At 40.0% G+C, this 20,378-nt stretch overlaps 2 protein-coding genes across 3 annotated transcripts; one reads left to right on the forward strand and one right to left on the reverse strand.

The window, feature by feature from the left end:
* Window positions 1-395: 395 nt before the first annotated feature.
* Window positions 396-7,225, reverse strand: LOC138210274 (tetratricopeptide repeat protein 16). The gene is made up of 11 exons (XM_069169341.1): window positions 7,174-7,225; window positions 6,639-6,814; window positions 6,386-6,476; window positions 5,897-6,034; window positions 5,044-5,144; window positions 4,606-4,735; window positions 3,895-4,109; window positions 2,757-3,055; window positions 1,465-1,609; window positions 1,195-1,360; window positions 396-877 (listed from the first exon to the last, which is right to left on the reverse strand). Exons 1-11 carry the CDS (start codon window positions 7,204-7,206, stop codon window positions 548-550), a joined length of 1,824 nt encoding a protein of 607 aa, XP_069025442.1. The 5' UTR covers window positions 7,207-7,225; the 3' UTR covers window positions 396-547.
* Window positions 7,226-7,750: 525 nt separating this feature from the next.
* Window positions 7,751-19,739, forward strand: slc2a8 (solute carrier family 2 member 8). 2 transcript variants are annotated; one of them, XR_011179243.1, is made up of 12 exons: window positions 7,751-7,838; window positions 8,033-8,158; window positions 8,428-8,590; window positions 9,158-9,364; window positions 10,023-10,122; window positions 12,009-12,220; window positions 13,842-13,991; window positions 14,712-14,820; window positions 14,939-15,115; window positions 16,070-16,215; window positions 16,886-17,088; window positions 17,249-19,738. XR_011179243.1 is itself a non-coding variant. In XM_069169342.1 (11 exons), exons 2-11 carry the CDS (start codon window positions 8,064-8,066, stop codon window positions 17,030-17,032), a joined length of 1,506 nt encoding a protein of 501 aa, XP_069025443.1. In that variant the 5' UTR covers window positions 7,751-7,838; window positions 8,033-8,063; the 3' UTR covers window positions 17,033-19,739. The 2 variants fall into 2 exon arrangements, 1 of the variants encoding a protein (XP_069025443.1); XM_069169342.1 differs by having other exon boundaries at window positions 16,886-19,739.
* The last annotated feature ends 639 nt before the right edge of the window (window positions 19,740-20,378 follow it).

The raw sequence follows: 20,378 nt of genomic DNA on the forward strand, positions 1-20,378 counted from the left end.
TCACCTTCCATCCTTGTGTTTGAGTCTATTGCCAATTATATGGAACTTCTTGTCTTAGAGAACACTCACAGGATCAGGTTTTATTCTTGCTTTGTATGGATTTACGTGGATTTTGAAAGTGTTGTCAATCAGCTTTTTATAAAAAATGTATTTACCACGATACAATTCTCCCGTTCAGTTGTTCTCACAATACTAGTTTTATATCTACTGTATGTAAATTTTCAGAAATGAGTATGAAATGATTTTTCCCATCACTACCCGCAGGAGCGTCTTCACATTTATCTGCATGTCCTGTTGGTTTACACACAACTTCAGCTCTTTTCCTGCTGCAGCTGATTCTTCTGATTGGCTCACTGTGCTCTCATTGGTCAGAGTCATCTTTTGGAGTTGTTCAGTCAGTCTACGAATACATTACAACACAACACGCAGTGGTTGAAGAAACCTGCAAAAACAAGGAGCACCTCTATTGACAGACAGCTGAGTGTTAATTCAGCCTATACAAGTTTTTCACCTTATTTATGTCATTTTGCAGCATTTTTTTATTTATCTATTCATTCATTTTGCTTATTGGGTGCCAGGTTGTTTGGTTAAGAGAAGTCAGTTGTTTCTCAGAATGAAAGAGATGATTGTTTTTCAATTTTAAATGTGAAGCTGCAAGACATCTTGCCCTAACATCTCCCAGATCCTCCACTTGCGGATGTCTCCAGGCCTCCGAATGAACGATGAACGTTGGCATCGCTGACCTCTGTGGATCGGAGGAGGAACTACCGGCCCTGACGGTGTCCATCACCTGAGCTCGGACTGCTTGTCCTCTTGGACTGGACAGTACATCAGACACGCTGTAGCCAGGGAACAGACTCATGAGCATCGGAGGCGCCTACACAAACAAACACAGAGACGCATACAGTTTACTCCTATTTACTGCAACAAGCTGTGAACATCTTAATAACAAATTCATGGTTTTCTAAGAGTATGAGCAGTGAAAATGTTTACAGACTAATGTAAAGATAAATAAACTGTTTCTTGTTAATTGAATAAGGAACGCAATATTCACTTATGAAGTAATATATCCACAATATAACGTGGAAAAGTTACAACTTCTTTTTGAATGAACAGTTATATAAAGAGTTAGTAGATCAGAATAAGATGAGTGTCGAATGTCAGTGGATGCGAACGGTGCGAAGACGCTCGGACCTGCTCGTTGGTGGGATCCAGGATCAGCATGCAGATGAAGTCCAGTCTGGCTCCCTCCAAGTTCAGGCACTTTCGGAAGGCCTTGGATCTGCTCTCGTAGTACCGACTGACTGTGGGGTTGTAGTGGATGGCCAGAGAAAACATATCAGCTGCCTGCTGGAAATGCCTGAGGAGGCAGACACGCATTCACACTCACGAATATAACATGGAGACAACATTTTACTCTGCAGCTTTCTCTGTGGAGGGAGTTCATTTTTGTGTGGTTCTGACCCATCCTGGAAAGAGGAAGAGCCCAGCGTGTTGTAGACGACGGCGAGGCGGAGCCGGACAGCGGGGTCGTCGGGCCGCATCATCTCCTCCGCCTGCATGTAGTCAGCCAGAGCGTAATACCAGTCACTCTGCTTAAAGAAACAGTCTGACACACACAGACACATGAAGAATAAATGCATCCTTCCATCAAACTCCATTTAGTCCCATCCATCCATCCATCCATCATCTGTACCCACTTTATCCTGAACAGGGTCACGGGGGGGCTGGAGCCCTATCCCAGCTCACTTTGGGCGAAGGCAGGGAACACCATGACAGGTCGCCGGTCCATTTAGTTCCAATATTTCATAAATTGTAGTGCAAACAGGTTCGAATTTAATAGATTAACTGTCATTTTCATTTCCTTACGAATTTGCTGTGTACATTTTTTTTTTAACGTTCTTTTCAATGTTTCCTTTGTCCAACTGACACTCTCAAAGATTTACAATCATATCAAACAGTGAGCTTCGCAAATAATCACAAGAAGCTAGAATAAATGAATGACTAGTTCATTATCAAATTTGTTCATTGTTTGTTAATCAACCAATTGATAAATGAACTTAGCATTTGGAGTTTATGAACAATAACGTGCTAACTTGTTCAACACTGCTGACGTTTTTTTTCAGAGAGCAGCTTAAATTCAAATCCAGAAAACATTTATTGAATAAATGTTTATTATATCCTGTTTTATGGTGGTGAGAGCTGAAATTGTATAAAAGGTACATCTATCGTGGTTGGAGCAGCTCTTCATATACTACCACTGACAAATGTGGCGAAATTAATATGCACACTTTACACAGGCAATCAAAATTGCTTGCAACATATCAACAAGGAAAAACCTCACAAATGTCCCAGTGGATGCTGCGTCTTTGTGATCAGATCTAAAGAGGAAACTCTGGGGAAGTTTGAATACTATTTGGTTAGGTTAGGTTAGGTTAGGTTAGGTTAGGTTAGGTTAGGTTAGGTTAGGTTAGGTAGTTACTTTATTAATCCCCGAGGGGAAATTTTTTTTTCCGCTACAGCAGCATACAGGAAGCAATAGATAATAATAGAATAATAGAAAGTATTTGTGAATTCTGTCCCAGATTAACGGAGCTGTTGATGCGTAACAATGACTCAACAATTATTTGTCTAATTTTAACCCTCACATTCTGGCCTGAACAAAATATTCTCAAAAGTTTCAATAAATGATTGTGTTTGTTTGCACTGAAAAGAAAGACTGAAACGGACCCAGAGGCCAGGTGTTGTGGCCTCACCTCCTCGGTTCAGGTACAGGCCCGCCTTGCCTTTCTCCTCCTCGATGGCCTTATTGAGAAGCAGAGTCGCCTCGGCGTAGAGGCCTCTGTCGAAGCACTGAACAGCGAAGTCATTGTAGATGAGAACCAACTGAGACCTGGCTTCCTCTTGCACAGAAACGCTTTCGTCTTTCTTGGCTTTGGCCTCCGCTTGACCCCTGACTTCCTTCTCCCCATCCTCCTCCTCGCTCAGCTCCACAACCTGGATCAGATCTTCGATGGCGGATGTGAAGTCTTTCAGACGTCGGTACAGAATCCCTCTGACCGACAAAGAATAATCAAACATAATCAACTAAAACGGAATCAAATTTTGGAAAACAAGATTTAATTCAATTTAAAGTAAATGATTTAATCCAATTGTTTTGACTTTAGCCAAAGTACCTTTAGAAGTTAGAGGTGACCTAATAAAGCAACGCTTTTCATTTTGGTGGGCTTCTTAATTGATTGCTTTCTTGTGGTTGACACAAAGAATTTCAGTCATGTGGTTGTTCCTGCTGAACGAACACAGGAAGCCATTCCCCGTGTCACATTGTTACAAATTCACTCACCTGTTTTTTGGGGCTTCCGGTTATACTATATAAGCAATTTAAAAAGTTGCACTGCACTCTTTCACTCTCCACACATTTATATGCAGCTAATGCATGTCATTATGTTTGTGTCTTCTCTTCCCTCTGTCCTCTGTCTTCCTACACCTTTCTGCAGGTACCTCTGTCTCCGGAGCTGCATGTTTCTGATCTACAGGTTCTTGCACCATCAACCTCACTGTCTATTGTTATTTTTTTTCTCTCTCTCTCCACCCTCCCCTCCTCCCATCCTGTCGACAAAGACGTCCTCTTGAGTCCGGTTCTGTCTGAGGTTTCTTCCCATTAAAAGAAAGTTTTTCCTCCCCACTGTTGCTACGTGATGGTTAATAATATAGTATTGTAAGGTCTGACCTCACTATGGAAACTGCCCTGAGATTATGTTGGAATAAAATGAAACTGAATTGACAGTTTCCGAACAAGACAATAAAAATATTTATCTGAAAAAGAGATGTGTTCTACAATATGTCACATCTATTTCTTACCTCGGGCTCGTCTGAGTGTTTCATCGTCCTCACCTGAACAGGTAGAGGCGTCCGTCCCGCGGACTGTTCTCCAGAGCGATGTTAATCATGCAGAGCGCTTTGGGCAGCTGGCCGGATAAAGTCCTGTCCACTGCGTGTTGTCTGGCCCGTTCACTCGCTTCCTGCAGCTGCAGCAGCAGAGCTGCAGCTTCCGGACATGACGGGGTCAACACCAAGGCTGACTGCACGTCCTGGTAACACCGCGATGTCTGAACTCAAGAGAAGGTCGTTTAATTACAGACATTTCACGGTGTGGCTACAGTAAGTGCAGTATAATTAAAATACGTATCGTGTGAATGTTCTTAGTCTGGACAAACTCATTTTCTGCGTCAGAATTATAAAACTGAATGAATATTATTTCATCCAGTTTGAATTGCAAATTTTTTTTTTCATTATACTAACTGTAAAACATCTGAAAGAAAATTTGGGGGGATGTGTGGTTGTTGTTTTTTTGTTTGTTTATTTGTTGTTGTTTTTTTGCTTATATTCAATCTCAACAACAACAACAAAAATGTCTTTGAGAACAAGAAACTAAAAATATTAAGTCCTGACACAAAACCCTTTTTACTCATCGTATGTGTGGTAATTTTACTGCTTGCTTGCGGGGCTGTGGAGCTGCAGGTTTAACATCATTTTACTGCATATCTGCACAGTCTACTGCTGGTTTTAGGTATTTGAAGCATTGGAGGTCGCTGCAGTGTTAACCTGGTTAATCTGCTTGTGCAGTCGGGCTCGGAGGATGTAGAGGTCGGCGGTGTGACCTTGTGTTGCCATCCAGTTGTCCACCAGCTTCAGACAGTCAGTGTGGCGACCTGCAGCTGTTAGACACACCAGGCTGGGATGCAAAGTACAATATGGATTTTTGAACAATGTGTGTATTCGAGACAAAAGAAGAATGAAAACGATACCAAACAAAACTTTATAAATATCACATTTAAGCTCCTGACTTGTAATTAATTACATTACACACTCGACACACAAGCAATAATATTTTCCAATGTGAGTTGAAGCTGCCATAATTTAGACCTACCTATCCCTATACAATGATCTATAGAAAGCAGGATATTTTTGCTAAATAATTGTTAGTAAATTAAAGTAAACATGCACAACTTTAATCTCGGTCTTAGTATGATGGCTTCTTACCTTCTGACCTCATAAGCCTTGCAACCGGGCTTCACCTCAAGAGCTTTACGGAAAGCCTCCAGAGCCTCGAGGAAACAGCCTCGGTCAAACAAGCACTGGCCCTGCAGACAACAGCAAACAGAAAGACCACCATCATCATCTCTGTTCGGGTTGGATTTACAACTCAGATTTTTATGAAGGGGGACTTTTAATCAGTGCAACAGCCTGACTTCCAAGGTGATCGATGATATTGTGAAAATGCTTGAAGGCGAAACACTGAATAACAAGTCCAGGAAGGAAGAACAGAAATTTGGTTTTCTGCAATCAACATCGAAAATTCAAACAATAAAGAAATCATATTTACTTCTTATTAGGATTTTTTACATATCTTTTTACTTTTAATTTTCTTAAATTAATGTACAATGATCCATGCCGAGTCCATACCTGTATTTAAAAAGACAAAAACTGTTCTCCTTTCTCTCTAATCCATGATTTAACTTTTGGAAATGTTGACTGTTGGAAAACCTTCATTTAGGGCTGAAGTTGAAAAGGCTTTTTTTTTTTTCTTTGTACAAGATATTAGTCCTTCAATAACAGAAATGATGTATATCCCATGGACTAAATCAACTAAAAGGTTCAAATAATTATCATGTCTGCCTGTTGCTGTGTGATATAAGTGATGAAAAGTATTCAACAATTACATATTTTGTCTATTGTTTTGCAATCACAGAAATATGTTTTCATATCTACAGCCATGTTTAAGTGCCCGCTTCTGATTTTCCTTTTCTGCTGGTGTATTAATACATTATAGATGTACTGTGACAGAAACATGAAAGCCAACAGACGAACAGAGGAGCGTTGTGGCGACTCCGACCTGGAGATAATAGATGAAGGCCAAGCGGGCGTTGAAGGCTCCGGGCTCCAGGAGCCTCGCTTGTTTGTAACAAACTGCTGCCGACTGGAAGTCACACATCTGCAGATAGGCCTCAGCCTGGCTCACATACAGCTGAGTCTGAAACACACGACAGCAGAGGTTTACCACACCAAGAAATAACTGGATAACAGATCGCAATGCGTGAGACATGAGACAGACAGCAGACCCTAACACCAAGAGAACATACAAGTGACCTTCAGCCACCAGCTGGCTATGAAGTGTTCATTGTGATCATTAAGAGGCTTACAGTAACTTAAAAACAATATTTATTTTGTTATATTTTTGCCTCAACTGTTCTGTTTAGCATAAAAAGGAATCATAAAATCAAAAACATCATGTATGAATACTGCCTTTGGTTCACTAGGGAAGCACAAATCATAACATGCAATGAGTTTTGACAGATGTAACTTTGTGTCTTGAGTCGAGCACCTGCTCTGGCTGCAGAGTGATGGCTTTGCTAAAGCAGATGATGGCCTTCTCACACTGGGACTTTCCCATCGCCTCTTTTCCATGAGTATAACTGCAAAGACAGAAATCCTAAAGTTGGCACACATTTTCAGTACAGATCACTCAGATCTTAACATAGCCGAGTGTCATTTCTCTATGTTCCAAAATAAAATACTACAATAGAAACTGAAGAAATTAAACCCTTTAATTCACTCCTAAAAATAAGTTTTCTCACTGCTCTGCTGCCCTGCTTCCAATGATGAGGGTCCCTCGCAGGCCTGGTCTTTGAGTGCGTTGCTCTGCGGGGGCCAGAAAAACTTTACTGGAGCCAAATAACCGCTCAAAGGTCCTTTTTCTCCTGGTTTCATCCTCCTCTGACGCAGCAGTGGGACACGACCTCTGCTCTGCTGGCTGGGTGGACAATCAATTGACCAAGATTTCATATCAAATACCAAACATTTCATTTGTCATGAGGAAACAAACCATTTTATGTAGACTCTACCACAAGTTTATCACTATATCAAAGTATGTTTACTTATTGAAGAAACATTGTGGATTTTGGGATAAGTTATTTTGTACTACGTTAACTTGTGTTAAATGTAAAAAATAATAAAAAAATAAATAAATGATATAGCCAGCTTCAAAACCTGATTCTAACTTCGAAATACTTTAAATACCTTTCAAATCTTGATTTAACTATCTTAGGTTAGTGAGTTTTTTTCTCCAATTTTGCTACTGTTTTTCAACCAACATGTGCTCATGTATCTTACCTCTTGGTGATCTCTCTCCTCTAATGTGTCCATGGACTCGACGAAAGGATGTTTTTACTTGGGCTTAGTCATTTTTAGAGTTGCTGTCGAAGTTAAATCTGAATGTCGCCATGGAAACCAACTTTAACACCCCAAGAGCCTTTTATCGTATAAAGTAAATACTCTCTACAAGAGGTTTCTTTCCACTTTCTTCCGGCTCCGTTTTGGTTTCCGCTCCAAATTAAGCTGTGCCCTGCCAATACCTATGTGTCCAACACTGAGGTAAAAAAAAAAAAAAGAAATAAGCTGAGCTGTCACTTCATATACAAATACTTATAGCTAAATACGTTGCTCGAAAATGTGGTTTAGGGATGAGGTAGCTGGAGCTAATTCTCCCTGAAAGAGGTGGGTGAATTGTCTTTGAGTGTTCCGTTTGGAGTTTGACAAGATTTAAACCGTATCTCAACTCCTCCTAAAAGGTTTGACAGTTATAACAGTTTATAACAGACACGACATCTCTTTTGCCGACAGCAAAAGCACGCTCGTCACTTTTAATTTGAAATTCTAAACAAACCGGAAATGACTGGCGACACACGATGATCAGCTGACTCGAATGTTGACAAAGAAAAGTTGGCCGTCCGTGGAAGAAAGAAGAAGCAAAGGTGCAGTTCGGTAACGAGAATGAGGTACTGCTCAAATCATAGCGATTTAAATGCCCGATGTTTACTTCACGGATTGTTTGTTTCAAGCTGCTAGTTTCTTTTTTTTTTATTGTTTTGATTCCGTCCTCGCGCGGCTGCACGGTTTGCCACTTTATAAAACATCGTTGTTCATTCAGAGAGCCTTTGGTCTTGCCTAACCTGCCTAATCAATGTAAAAGGTAAACAAGAGGACACATTGTTGCTGACAGTATGGACATCCAAGACGAGAGCAGCAGGCTGCTGGACGCGGAGGGAGGAGGTGAAGATCCCACCGGACTCATCACGGAGCATGATGCTTACCAGAGGTCAGTCAACACGCAGATGCACAGTCAGCAAAGACATTTCTATTTCTCCATTTTTAGACTTTGCATGTCTTATGTCTTGTGGCATTATTATGCAATCAATGCTGTTGTGTTTTAAACACTTGAATGCACTGTTTATTTCATTGTTACAATTATACTATGACCCTAAATGATTAAACTGGACCGTGTGGGTTCTTTACTATACAGGTGACGTAACTTGTGAAGTCGATAGGATAAAAATCTTGATCCTTTGTCCCTCTCTCTCCCCACAGCAAAGTGAAGAATGGCAATTTGTACCTGGCAACGTTTGCGTCTGTCCTGGGTCCCCTGAGCTTCGGGTTTGTGCTGGGATACAGCTCACCCGCCCTCCCTGAACTCACCACGATCGCTGACCCTCGGCTCAGGCTGGACAGTGATCAGGCCTCCTGGTTTGGGGTATGATGGCAGCCGTGATGAATTAATATCACGTTTCTCAATACAGATTTCAGAACTTATCAGCAGTTTTATGTCATCCAAACACATCTGGTTAGAATTACTTTAGTTCTAAACCAAAACCAAATAATAGTTAATAATGACTCATTTCATGCACAGCCCACATTAGGTGAGATGATGAACAACTGTGCTAGCACAGATCAGTTTTTTTGGATAAAAGTCAAAGGTACAACTGTGTGGGTTTTAACGACAACTCCCAAGGTGCATTTCAATAAAAATTGCAGTATAACAAGTTTTTTTTTTTTTTTTAACATGGAATGTGTGTAATGTTTCCTCTTAAAATGCTATTTGTGTGTGAATTTGCTGCTTTTGTATAAAAATGTGAAATTAGCATAATTGATCAACATGATTGAAGCAGAAAAACTATTGCAGATTTCAACCAAAGGGCTTTAATTTACCATGCTAGCTCCTATTTCTGCACAAGTTAAAATTGGTTAAAAACAGGGTAAAAATGCAAATTAGAGTTATGGACGTGATTTCCTGAGGTTCTGTGGTGTTTTGTTTTTCCAGTCCATCGTGACGCTGGGAGCGGCGGCAGGCGGCCTGCTGGGCGGTTGGATGGTGGAGAAGATCGGCAGGAAGCTCAGTCTGATGTTCTGCTCGCTGCCGTTCGTCTTCGGCTTCACCATCATCGTCGCGGCGCAGAACGTGTGGATGCTGTACGCGGGCCGAGTGCTCACCGGCGTCGCCAGCGGAGTCACGTCGCTGGTCGTCCCAGTAAGAAACACTCACTGTCTGTTCTTCCTGTTTTCCTTTGTTACAATCAATGCAGTGATTTCCGACCTGTGGTCACCGGCCTCACTGTAAATGTAACGCAGGTTAAAAGTCAGCAGGTAAAGTAATCCGTTGGCCTCACACTCTTCTACGAGTACATTTGTGGTATTTTTGACAGGAAAAATGGCATATTCACTTCATCTCCAGACTATATTATATATTAGATGAGAAGAGGATGACCTTAGAGTTGAATCACTTAATTCAACAATATTTTAATAATCAATTAATCCTGTACGTCATTTATAAACAAAAATACCACTCATTCTCTTGATACGGCTTCTTGTTTATAGACATTTCTTGTATTTCAAAATTTTGTATTAATGCTATTTGAATAATTTTTTTAACATCAAAAGGACTTAATATTGAGCGCTAGAAACTTTCAATTTGTATTTCTCTCCATTTTTTAAATGATTATTTAATTACTGAGAAAAATAAGCTGAACAAATCGCAGATTAAGTTATTATTCAACAGTATTTGATTCATTGTATTATCGCCCTTCATTCATTATTGTGATCCGTTGATTAAAAGCTCTGCTAAAATGCCTAAAACATCGTTGAGAGTTTGTTGTAACCCAGATGTTCCTCCCGTCTCCTGTACACAGCTGTATATTTCGGAGATGGCCCACGAGCGGGTCCGCGGGACGCTCGGCTCCTGCGTGCAACTCATGGTGGTGCTCGGCATCATGGGAGTTTATCTTGCAGGTATGCAATGAGTGTTTATGACGTCCCTTAAACTTACTTTGTAAAGTCTGAGTTCACGGAGAGAAAAAAGCATCAGGTCACTTTGCCGAAGCAGTTTTACGAGCTGTGAATCATTCCATGAGTTTTCCATGGTGAAACTAAATAACTTTATTACATTCACCACAACACTGTAATGCAGTCGTTACATAACCTGCCCTCGTTTCACTCTGTCAAACATCCTTTGCCAAAATTGTGTATCTGAAGTGCTTTTTGCGTTTTTTACAAAGAGCGGAACTGCTCTTAAACTCCAGATTAAACGTTTCGATAAAGCGATGACCCACTTGGCGGTCATGTGGCGTGACGATCCTCAGATACAATCAGATTCCTGCTGACCCATCTGGAAATAGCTGCTTCTCGCTAATCTAGTTAGCTGCATGCCATTCGTGTTTTCTCAATAGAGGCTGGCGTGTCTTGTGAGGTGGGTTGTCTCGTGTTGTAAAGGGTCATCAGACAACAGCAGGGGGGATTCACTTCAGTCACTCGGCTGTCTCCTCATTGGTAGCCGTCTGGTGTTTGAACCGCGTCAAAGCTTTGAAGGTGTTGACTAACACTATTACACAATTACAGGAACGTAATTAACAACTATTTTGACAATCAGTTAATGCCTTCAGTGTTTTTACAAGCAAAAATAGCAAAAGAATTCTCCAGATCCAGTTTCTCTAAGGGGCGGGACTTTTCTTTGTCATGTGCAGCACATTAGTAGGTTAATATGTTTGAGTGTTGGACTTTTCAAACAAACAATACAAGACATTTAAAGATTTTGGGTCTGTAAAATTGCAATTGTGAATTTTTTTGAAATTCCATAAACCAAACAGTTAATTAAAAGAAAATCAGCAGATAAAAAAAACAAAAACATCTCCCTTTGACTTCGATTGTGCTCACAAAGATGAGACAGACATGAGGCAGCAGTGACCACCAAAATGTTCATTCTTTAGTCCAAGTGAACGTTGGTGCCAATTTTTTATGAAATTCGCTCAAAGTCCTCCTGAGGTGTTGTGTTCACGAGTATCGCGGCAGACATGAGGTCGGAATAACCTTCACCTCTCACATTTGACCACCGAAACCTTTTCAGTTCATCGTTAAGTCCAAGTGAACGTTTGTGCCAAATTTGAAGAAATTCCCTAAAAATTCTCCCGAGATATTTTGTTCATGAGAGGACAACATAATGCCACAGGTTATGGCTCTCACTATCACGTACGTTTATTTGTACAGCACATTTCAACAACAGGGCAATTAAAAGTGCTTCACATAAAACCATTAAAAGCATCAAAACATCAGGTGATTAAAAGGGACATTAAAAAAAATAAAAAAAATAACTCCATCTCAAACAAAATGGATGTCAGTGAAATTCAGTTTTTCTGAACACTTTATTTACTTTGTTTTGAAGTGCAAAATACAAAAGACAATACATTTGACTAATCTGATATTAAAACTGTTGAAAACTGGTGAACGTGTCAACTTCTTAAGGGCATTTCCAGTTTAAGTATGATTCATACTGTAATTATCTGCCCCAGAACAACTTTCAGTTTTTAAAAACTCTATAGATAAAATCATTTAAAGTGTGAAGTTCAACATTAAACAATTTTACATTTGTAAGAAATTGTGAATATGATATTTGCCAGAAAGACATCCATTTTATGAACTTCATTGTTGTTAGTCTACATTTTTTTTTAAAATAGACTCTCGGTAATAGGGACCAAGATCTTATGAGTCTTCCAAATTAATGAGGAGTTCCTTTAATGAGGAAAGACTTAAAATCTATAAGAAAGGGACTGAAAAAGGAACAGAAACGGCGCAGCCACAGATGTGTGTGAACTAATTGCACGCTGTGTGGGTTCCTCCTGCAGGTCTCTTCCTGGACTGGCGCTGGCTGGCGATCTGCTGCTCCATCCCGCCGACGCTGCTGCTGGTCTGTATGTGTTTCATGCCGGAGACGCCCCGGTTCCTGCTGTCACAGGGCAAGAGGCGGGAAGCTGAGGAGGCGCTGCGCTTCCTGCGAGGCCCGGATGCCCCCGTCGAATGGGAGTGCGCTCGCATCGAGGACGCCTGCGATGAGCAGGTGGGTTGAAATGTCTGAGTACTCGAATCACCGGCGGGCCGTATTCACAAAGATTACTCTGAGCAGGGACAGAACAGAAACCTTGCTAAGGATGACACATCCTTTTAAAAGATGTGATTGGTTCATCCAAAGAAATCCGCTCTTGGTGATAACGGGCACGAGTCATTTTTTCCAGTTACCAAATATCTTTGGGCTGCGATCACTTTCATTTCTGCCGTTATTGTGTCGAGTGGGAGAAGTGAGCGTCTCCAATGGGATCCACCACAAACACCATACCTGCACGATGTCATTTGTAAGATGCTTTGTGAATAACTTTTATCTTTACAAGGATCTACTCCTAACTTTAAGGGGAAAGTCTTAGAAAACGTCACGATTCTACGAATTATTCGTAGAATTTCGCCACAAGGATTAACTCTTAGCCCCAGGAATCTTTGTGAATACGGCCCCAGATGACCGGATAAGTTTAGACAAATGACGCCTTCCTCCTTCCTTATGCCAAATTGATGTTGGGGAAAATACCCTGAAGCTTAAGGTCAAAGGGTCAAACAATGCAGTCTGCAGTTCCAGGAAATGAAATGTCTTCATTTAAGTCAAAAATAAATTCAATTAAATCTTATTTATATAGCGCCAAATCACAACACAGGTTATTTCATTGCACTTACCAAATTGAAGTCCTTACAACAGAACTTTATATTATACAGAAAAACCCAACAATTCAACAATTCCCACATAAGCTAGGAGGAAAAAAACTCCAATAGAGGGAAGAAAAACTCCCTTTAACAGGAAGAAACCTCTGTCAGAACCAGACTCAGAGGTGGGCGGAGCATCTGTTAACAGAACCAGGCTCAGAGGTGGGCGGAGCATCTGTTAACAGAACCAGGCTCAGAAGTAGGCAGAGCATCTGTTAACAGAACCAGGCTCAGAGGTGGGCGGAGCATCTGTTAACGGATCCAGGGTCAGAGGTGGGCGGAGCATCTGTTAACAGAACCAGGCTCAGAAGTAGGCAGAGCATCTGTTAACAGAACCAGGCTCAGAGGTGGGCGGAGCATCTGTTAACAGATCCAGGGTCAGAGGTGGGCGGAGCATCTGTTAACGGATCCAGGGTCAGAGGTGGGCGGAGCATCTGTTAACAGAACCAGGCTCAGAGGTGGGCAGAGCATCTGTTAACAGAACCAGACTCAGAGGTGGGCGGAGCATCTGTTAACAGAACCAGGCTCAGAGGTGGGCGGAGCATCTGCCTCCACCGGTTGGGGTTAGAGGAGAGCAGAGAGAGAAAAGGACAGCATAGAGATCCAAAACATGAACTGTTGGTGAGGCCAGTAATCATGGAGCAGAGACTTGCAGCTCCATGGCTGGAGACATCTGCAAAAGAAAGAACAGAAACTATGTGAGCGAGAGAACTGAATGGAGAGGCAACAAAGCAATAAGCAAAAACTATTGGAGAGAGAAATAAGATGTAATGGTGCCATAGAGAGTGAAAGAAAGACAGGAAAGGAGCTCAGTGCATCACACGATTATGATTATATCTTAACATGTCTTAGTGTTTATATCTTTTAAGAGCTTTGACAAGGAGAACGTTGGTGCGTCCTGATGATCCGAGTCTTTTTGTTTTTTCTCTCAGGGTTCCAGTTTCCAGATGTCGGACCTGAAGGACCCTGGTGTCTATAAGCCGCTGGTGATCGGCATCATGCTGATGGTATTCCAGCAGATGACAGGGATCAACGCCATCATGTTCTACGCTGAGAACATATTTGAACAGGCACATTTTAAGGTAACACCGGCTCTTCGATTTACTTGTGTTTTGCGTTTGTCTCTTTGTTCTTGCTGATTTTATTTTTTAATGTTTTAGTTAAAAGTATGGATTTGTTACAGGTGCTAACCAAACACTAAACAATAATTGAAATCACACTTGCCTGATTTTACCAAAGAAATAGCTCCACATTGGTCTTTGAGCGATGTAGTGTCTGTCGTTATCTGGTCATAACTTAATGATCTTTTAAGATCGACTGAAACACATTGTTTGTAATAATATGAATTGAATTTCAATGTAATGTTTCTGTTAATGAGTGAGAGAGCCAGGTTTGGCTTCAGAAGTTGTCCTGGTTGCAGTATTTTGGGTCAGGTGATACGTCTTGTTGACTCAAAACTTTTTTTTTTGTTAAATACTTAAAAAATTAATTCAGTTCAATATAATTTACAACAGTCTAGAAACAACCAATAAGCTGTTGAATGAGAGCCAGGTTGGCATGCGTTGTACAGCGATCACCTGTGATTGATTCTGTGCAGGCTCATCTCTAATGAGCTCATTGGTTGGCCAAATGCTCCTCCTTCCTGTATCCATTTCAAAATAAAAGCCCTTTTTTCAAGTGGAAAGCCCTCTGCTGTTTTAATCATGGGTCAACCATATGCTAAGTTATGGCCTGGTCTTATTTGTGAAAACATATTGTTATATTATTGAAAGCAATGATGTAAACCCTTTGTTGTTTTTCAGGACAGTGACCTGGCCTCAGTGATTGTGGGTCTGATTCAGGTCGTCTTTACCGCAATAGCAGCGCTAATCATGGACAGGGCTGGAAGGAAAGTCCTTCTCCTCATCTCAGGTAACCAGAACCTTTACATGTATTTATTTATTATAATTTTGTTTAAATCTCTTTAGCTTTCTCTTCTTCACACAGGTTAAAAAAATATTCCCCTTGTTTTATTCATTTCCTACTCAAGGTGTTGCCATGACAATCAGCACCACAGCGTTTGGGGTTTACTTCTACCTGACGTCCAAATATCACGCCACCACCTCGCTGAGCCTCTTGATGCTGGACATCCAGAGCGCAGCCGGCGAAGATCCCCACCCGGACCTGTCCTGGCTGGCCTTGGCCAGCATCGCCGTCTTCATCACGGGTGAGTTCCTGATTCACATACGTGTCTGGCAGTTTAAAGGTTTCTTATCAGCCCAGTGAAAGAGTTGATATGTAAATGCTCAGGTAGATTCAAAATGGTGAATCAAAATTCTATAGGTGCAGTGAAATAATTTGGTTTCCCAAATTAACTCAACCGCAATACAATACTAAAGGTATTACTGAGCCCTCGCACCTCTACCTCTCTACAAATCCCTTTACCTACACATTCTATAAATCAGTTACATCCCCTCTTTTCCCCTTTGTTTTTTTTTATGGATGGAATTTCTTCAAATGTGACACAATCGTTCACTTGGCCTCAAGGATGAACTGATTAGAGTTTGGTGGTCAAAGGTCAAAGACTTCCCACCCATCTCATCCTATGCAGTATCTCAAGAACACCTTGAGGGAATTTCCTCAAACTTGGCAAAAGCATTAACTTGGTACCAACGATTAACCGTTAAGATTTCAACGGTCAAAGGTCCCTGCGAGTTCACATCCGTTTCCCATTCTACACGCGATGTCTCAGGAACGCCTAAAAGTAATCTCTTCAGACGTGTCACAAACATGAATTTGGACTCGAGGATACACTGATTTGGTTTTGGGGATCAAGGGTCAAAGGTCAAGGTCCCTCTCACATCACATCGAGCCATGTGTGTGAACACAATATTTTAAGAACACCTGAAAGGAATTTCTTCAAATTTGGTACAAACGTTAACTTGGACTCAAGGATGAAGTGAGTAGATTTTGGTAATCAAAGGTCAGAAGTAAAGGTCAATCTGACCTCACCATCCACATTTTAAAATCTACAGCTTCCTCCAGCAACATCTATATGAGTTTGGACAGGTATGCATGTAAACTACCAGTAGTAGTAGGTCAGCATCCATGATGTAGTCGGTGGGGCAGTGATTCACGTTTTTAAAAAGGGCATCCCTTTAATAACTCTTGTCATGTTCAGGTTTTGCTCTCGGCTGGGGTCCGATCCCGTGGCTGATCATGTCGGAGATTTTCCCCATCAAGACGAGGGGGTTCGCCAGTGCCATCTGTGTCCTCACCAACTGGACCATGGCGTTCATCGTCACCAAAACCTTCCAGGATATGATGGTGAATGCTCAATGGGACACGCTATACAAAATACAGACAAAACACACAAAATACACTGGGAGGCCAGTGAGGCAATTAGTCAAGAGCAGACCCAATAGCAAAACAGCTCCCTAACAATTTAATACAGTTTGAATAGAAACGTATTCAATGGTGGTGGCGCGACATCCTGTTAGAACTGGTAACTTGTAATCACAGCATACCTTCCTCAGCAGAAAGCCAGAAGGATTTCACACAGCAATGATGTTATTTTCTGCTCACAGAAAAATAAGGGCTGTGATTATGAGAAAGCAGAACACATTACATTCATGTCATCACTGACTTTTGAAGCAATTCATTAGATAATCAATAACTGAATTAACTGAAGTCATTCATCAACAAAATAACAGATATTCTCTTGTTCCATTTTCTGTAGTTTGAGAATTTGGTACTTTTCTTCGTTTAGTAGAAACTGAATATCTTTTGGTTTTATATACAGTATATATTTATATTCTCATATTATATAGGCTAAAAGGCTAAATATTTAATAAAGCAGTCAACAAATTTTGGGTGGCGATTAAAAACGAATCCTTTGTTGCAGCCAATCCTTTATATGATTACCAATTAATTATTTTCGCGGCTGTCTCAGTCCTTTGATATTCACGTCTATATGCTGTACCTCCGACTCTTCCAGAATCTTCTAACCAGCGCGGGAACCTTCTGGCTGTTTGCCTCTGTATGCACCGTCAACATCATCTTCACCATGGCCTTCATCCCAGAAACCAAAGGCAAGACACTGGAGCAGATCGAAGCCATTTTCAGAGGGATGTCAGGTCCATGAAGCCGCCACATGTCAAAAAACTGACAAACCTCATATTTCTATGGGGAACACTGCAGGTATTTTAAATATCTTTGTTAAGCCAATAAAGCTGATTGAATCACCTCAGGGTTTTTTAATTATAGAAACAGCTGATCTGCTGCATAATAATAATAATAATAATAATAACTGCCTTCTTGAAGGTTATAATGTTCCGTTTTTCTTCAAACTGTTGTTTAGTGTAGTTTAAGGACACCATCTACCTGCACTGCGTCAGTGAGGCGTCAGCTGAGTGTAAGGCTGAGTTCAAATGTCCGGACTTCATCCCTTTGCCATCCCATCCCTGGGAAAATCTGAGTCCTGTGGGCCATTTAAAGCTACAATTCATCCAGTCCACAAGGGGGCTCGTACAAGCTTTCTGCACACTTCCAGACAGTCCACCTGGGATCCAGACAATAGACATATATACGTAGGCGCCGCATTGGCCTCTGGATCATACGTCAACGTGGCCGCCATATTGGTCCGGGCAACTTGCCGCATCTCCCAGTAGACACAGCTGGAGTTAACAAACTAATTGGTAAACTAATTGGCCACAAGAGTCAGACATTAATAGCTGACATTAGAAAATCTGCTCTATTTTGCTGTCTGCACACAGAATAGTGACAAACAACCCAGTCATCACCCATTTATAGACCATTATAGAGTCGTTATTATTTGTACACTACATTTCTACTACATCTGCTTTTAGCAGTTAACGTTTAAAACAGCCTGGAAACAAAGTAGCGGCCGTGTGGGAGGGCTGTTGACACTTTACATTGTCCGTCAATATAGTAATTAGTATTGTTTAATGGCACAACACCCTGCTCTAATTAGTACGACCGAAATTAGCCATAAAATGACTTCCTTTTGCGTTGAGCAAGTGAATCGCTTCCTTTCACCACAAACGTTGCCACGTCAAGTGACGTCAGACCGGCTTATCAGAGTTCTCAAAATATGAGTTTTTGCAATCCTTATGACAATTCATATTTTCCATCTTATAAGTAAATCACTTCATGTCAGCATGATGTTAATACACGCTCCTCTCTTGAGATTATAATAGAACTCAAGGTTGTAAGCATCAGTGGAGGGAAAACTTTATTTTGAACTCTGCGTTGATAATAAACATTGTAATATAAATACAACGAATTGAAAGCGGTTGGGAATTCGAAATGTTATATTATATATTATATATATTAACTTTCCAATGTTTTTTTATCCGGAAAACTCAACTCCCCCGTTCACTTGTATGTGATGACACCCCGGTCTTCTTCTCGGCGCAATATAGCGGATGCATAGATGTATCGCAGCAACATGTGGACGTGACTAATGCAGCGTCTATGTATATATGTCTATATATATATATATGTCTACGGTCCAGACTGCACCAGACTTGACTTAACCCACAATCCATAGCAATATGGATGTGACGTTTTTTCCAATTGACAACCTTAATCATCAGTTTCAGTAGGAAGTCAACTCTTCATGATGAAAGAATTTCATAATCCATTAAAAAGATCCTGTCATTTTTACATTCTTAAACTATTTCTTAAACTATTGAATCTCCTTTAGTTTAGTGTGTTAAAACACACCCTCTGTCTCAATCCTCATGTATCATCTTGTTAAGTTTTTTATTTCATCTAAAAAAAACTGTTTTCACAATGCGACAGCAGTAAGAGAAATGCAGGGAATTCTTAAAAATGATTCGTGTCAGATCAGAAGTATTTTTCTCCTTTACTGCATAAGCATATTGTGTGTTGTTTATGGCTCATCAAACCAGAAGAGGTGTTTTTAAGGACTTTTGCAGAAACAGAAAACTATAAATTTTTCGAGACATGAAATTATCATGACGTGACAGGAGTTCGTTGTTTACACTAATTTAACTGCAGTTTACGTCATCAGGAAAAATAAATTAAACCCATTTTGTGATGCCATTTGTATCGTTCCATTTAGAAACTGTCAGCTGTGAACTGTAAAGAATATGGACATGGTTTTGTAATTTGTTTTACTCATTTTCTCTTGGGATACTTTTGTAAAGAAAATGTTGAATCGTGTTATCTGACTTCTACACACCTGACATAGAAATGACATTCAAGTTATATTCACGAGTGGACTTGTCTGAAGAAAATAGAACTCAGTATGTCTTTTTCTTTACAGTTTATATGATTGCATGTGGCGTTTCCCCCTTTTTTTTTTTACTTGTTCATTTCTCTTTGGGAAGAAATGTTTGTTTTATGTTTGTTTCAGATCAGTGAAACGGATACATTTCCAGATTTACACCTGAATACTGTCTGACTACATTAAAACAATGCTCTTTGTCCCAGTTTCTCTGATATGACACTGGTGTGGGACTGAATCACTATAAACTGACACTGCAAATAGAAGCAGTTTTTTTATTTAATTTATTTTCTAAATCTTTTGTCATGCAATGATGATTAAAAAATATTCAGTTTTATTATTATTTCAAATTCCAGCCTCCACTTGTCAAAACTCGGAATTTGATTTATTAAAAACTCTGATGGAATATTTAACTTCAATTCCAGGTGTTGCATGGTGCCATAAAACTCATTAAATATGATGAATGGTTTATTGAAATAAAAAAATCTAATTTTGTTTTGACTGTGAATAAAAGATCTTTATATGTCTAAACAAACATTTGAGTCCATTCATTACTAACTAAATTATCATCTTTAAGGTCTGTATCACAAAAAAATCATTAAAAAAAACCAGATGCGAGATATATTTTTGTCAAATTGAGACAGGATAGAGATTAAACATGGTAATTACAGCAAAAGTAGTTTGTATTTCCGTTTTCACTTTTATGAAGTCAAACATTCATGCCTGCAATTATCATTTGCCATTTAGCTTTCAAAATACTTCACATTATTTTATTCCTTTTTGCCCTGTCTCTAAAGATATTGTAATATTTCAGAACCAAAACTGCCTTCAGAGGCATCTTGTTTAATATTAGTTCAATTTGGATTTGACATTTGAAATCGTCAAATTACAGACTTACAAAGTTTGGATTTAAATTTCCCTCTCTTTATTGTTCGAGAAACATGACGTTAAGTGATTCATACTGAATAAGAAACACAAAAGAAAAAAAAGCATAAATTAGATACTTCAGAAAATAAGACAATAAGAGTCCTAAACAACTGGGTCATAGGTCATACAGCAAAGAGCTTTTGTAAACACATTCAGTTCATAATTACATCATGTTCTCCTTCATTTATGCTTCCAAACAAAAACATAAACAAACTATACAAAATCAAGCAATAACAAAACCATTTTTAAAAAAAAAACTGCAAGAAGGACATTACATATAAAACTTTAC

Source organism: Embiotoca jacksoni, unplaced genomic scaffold, assembly GCF_022577435.1.
Source record: "Embiotoca jacksoni isolate LCO1_2020_lvr unplaced genomic scaffold, fEmbJac1.0.p SCAF_44, whole genome shotgun sequence".
Lineage (NCBI taxonomy): Eukaryota > Metazoa > Chordata > Actinopteri > Embiotocidae > Embiotoca > Embiotoca jacksoni.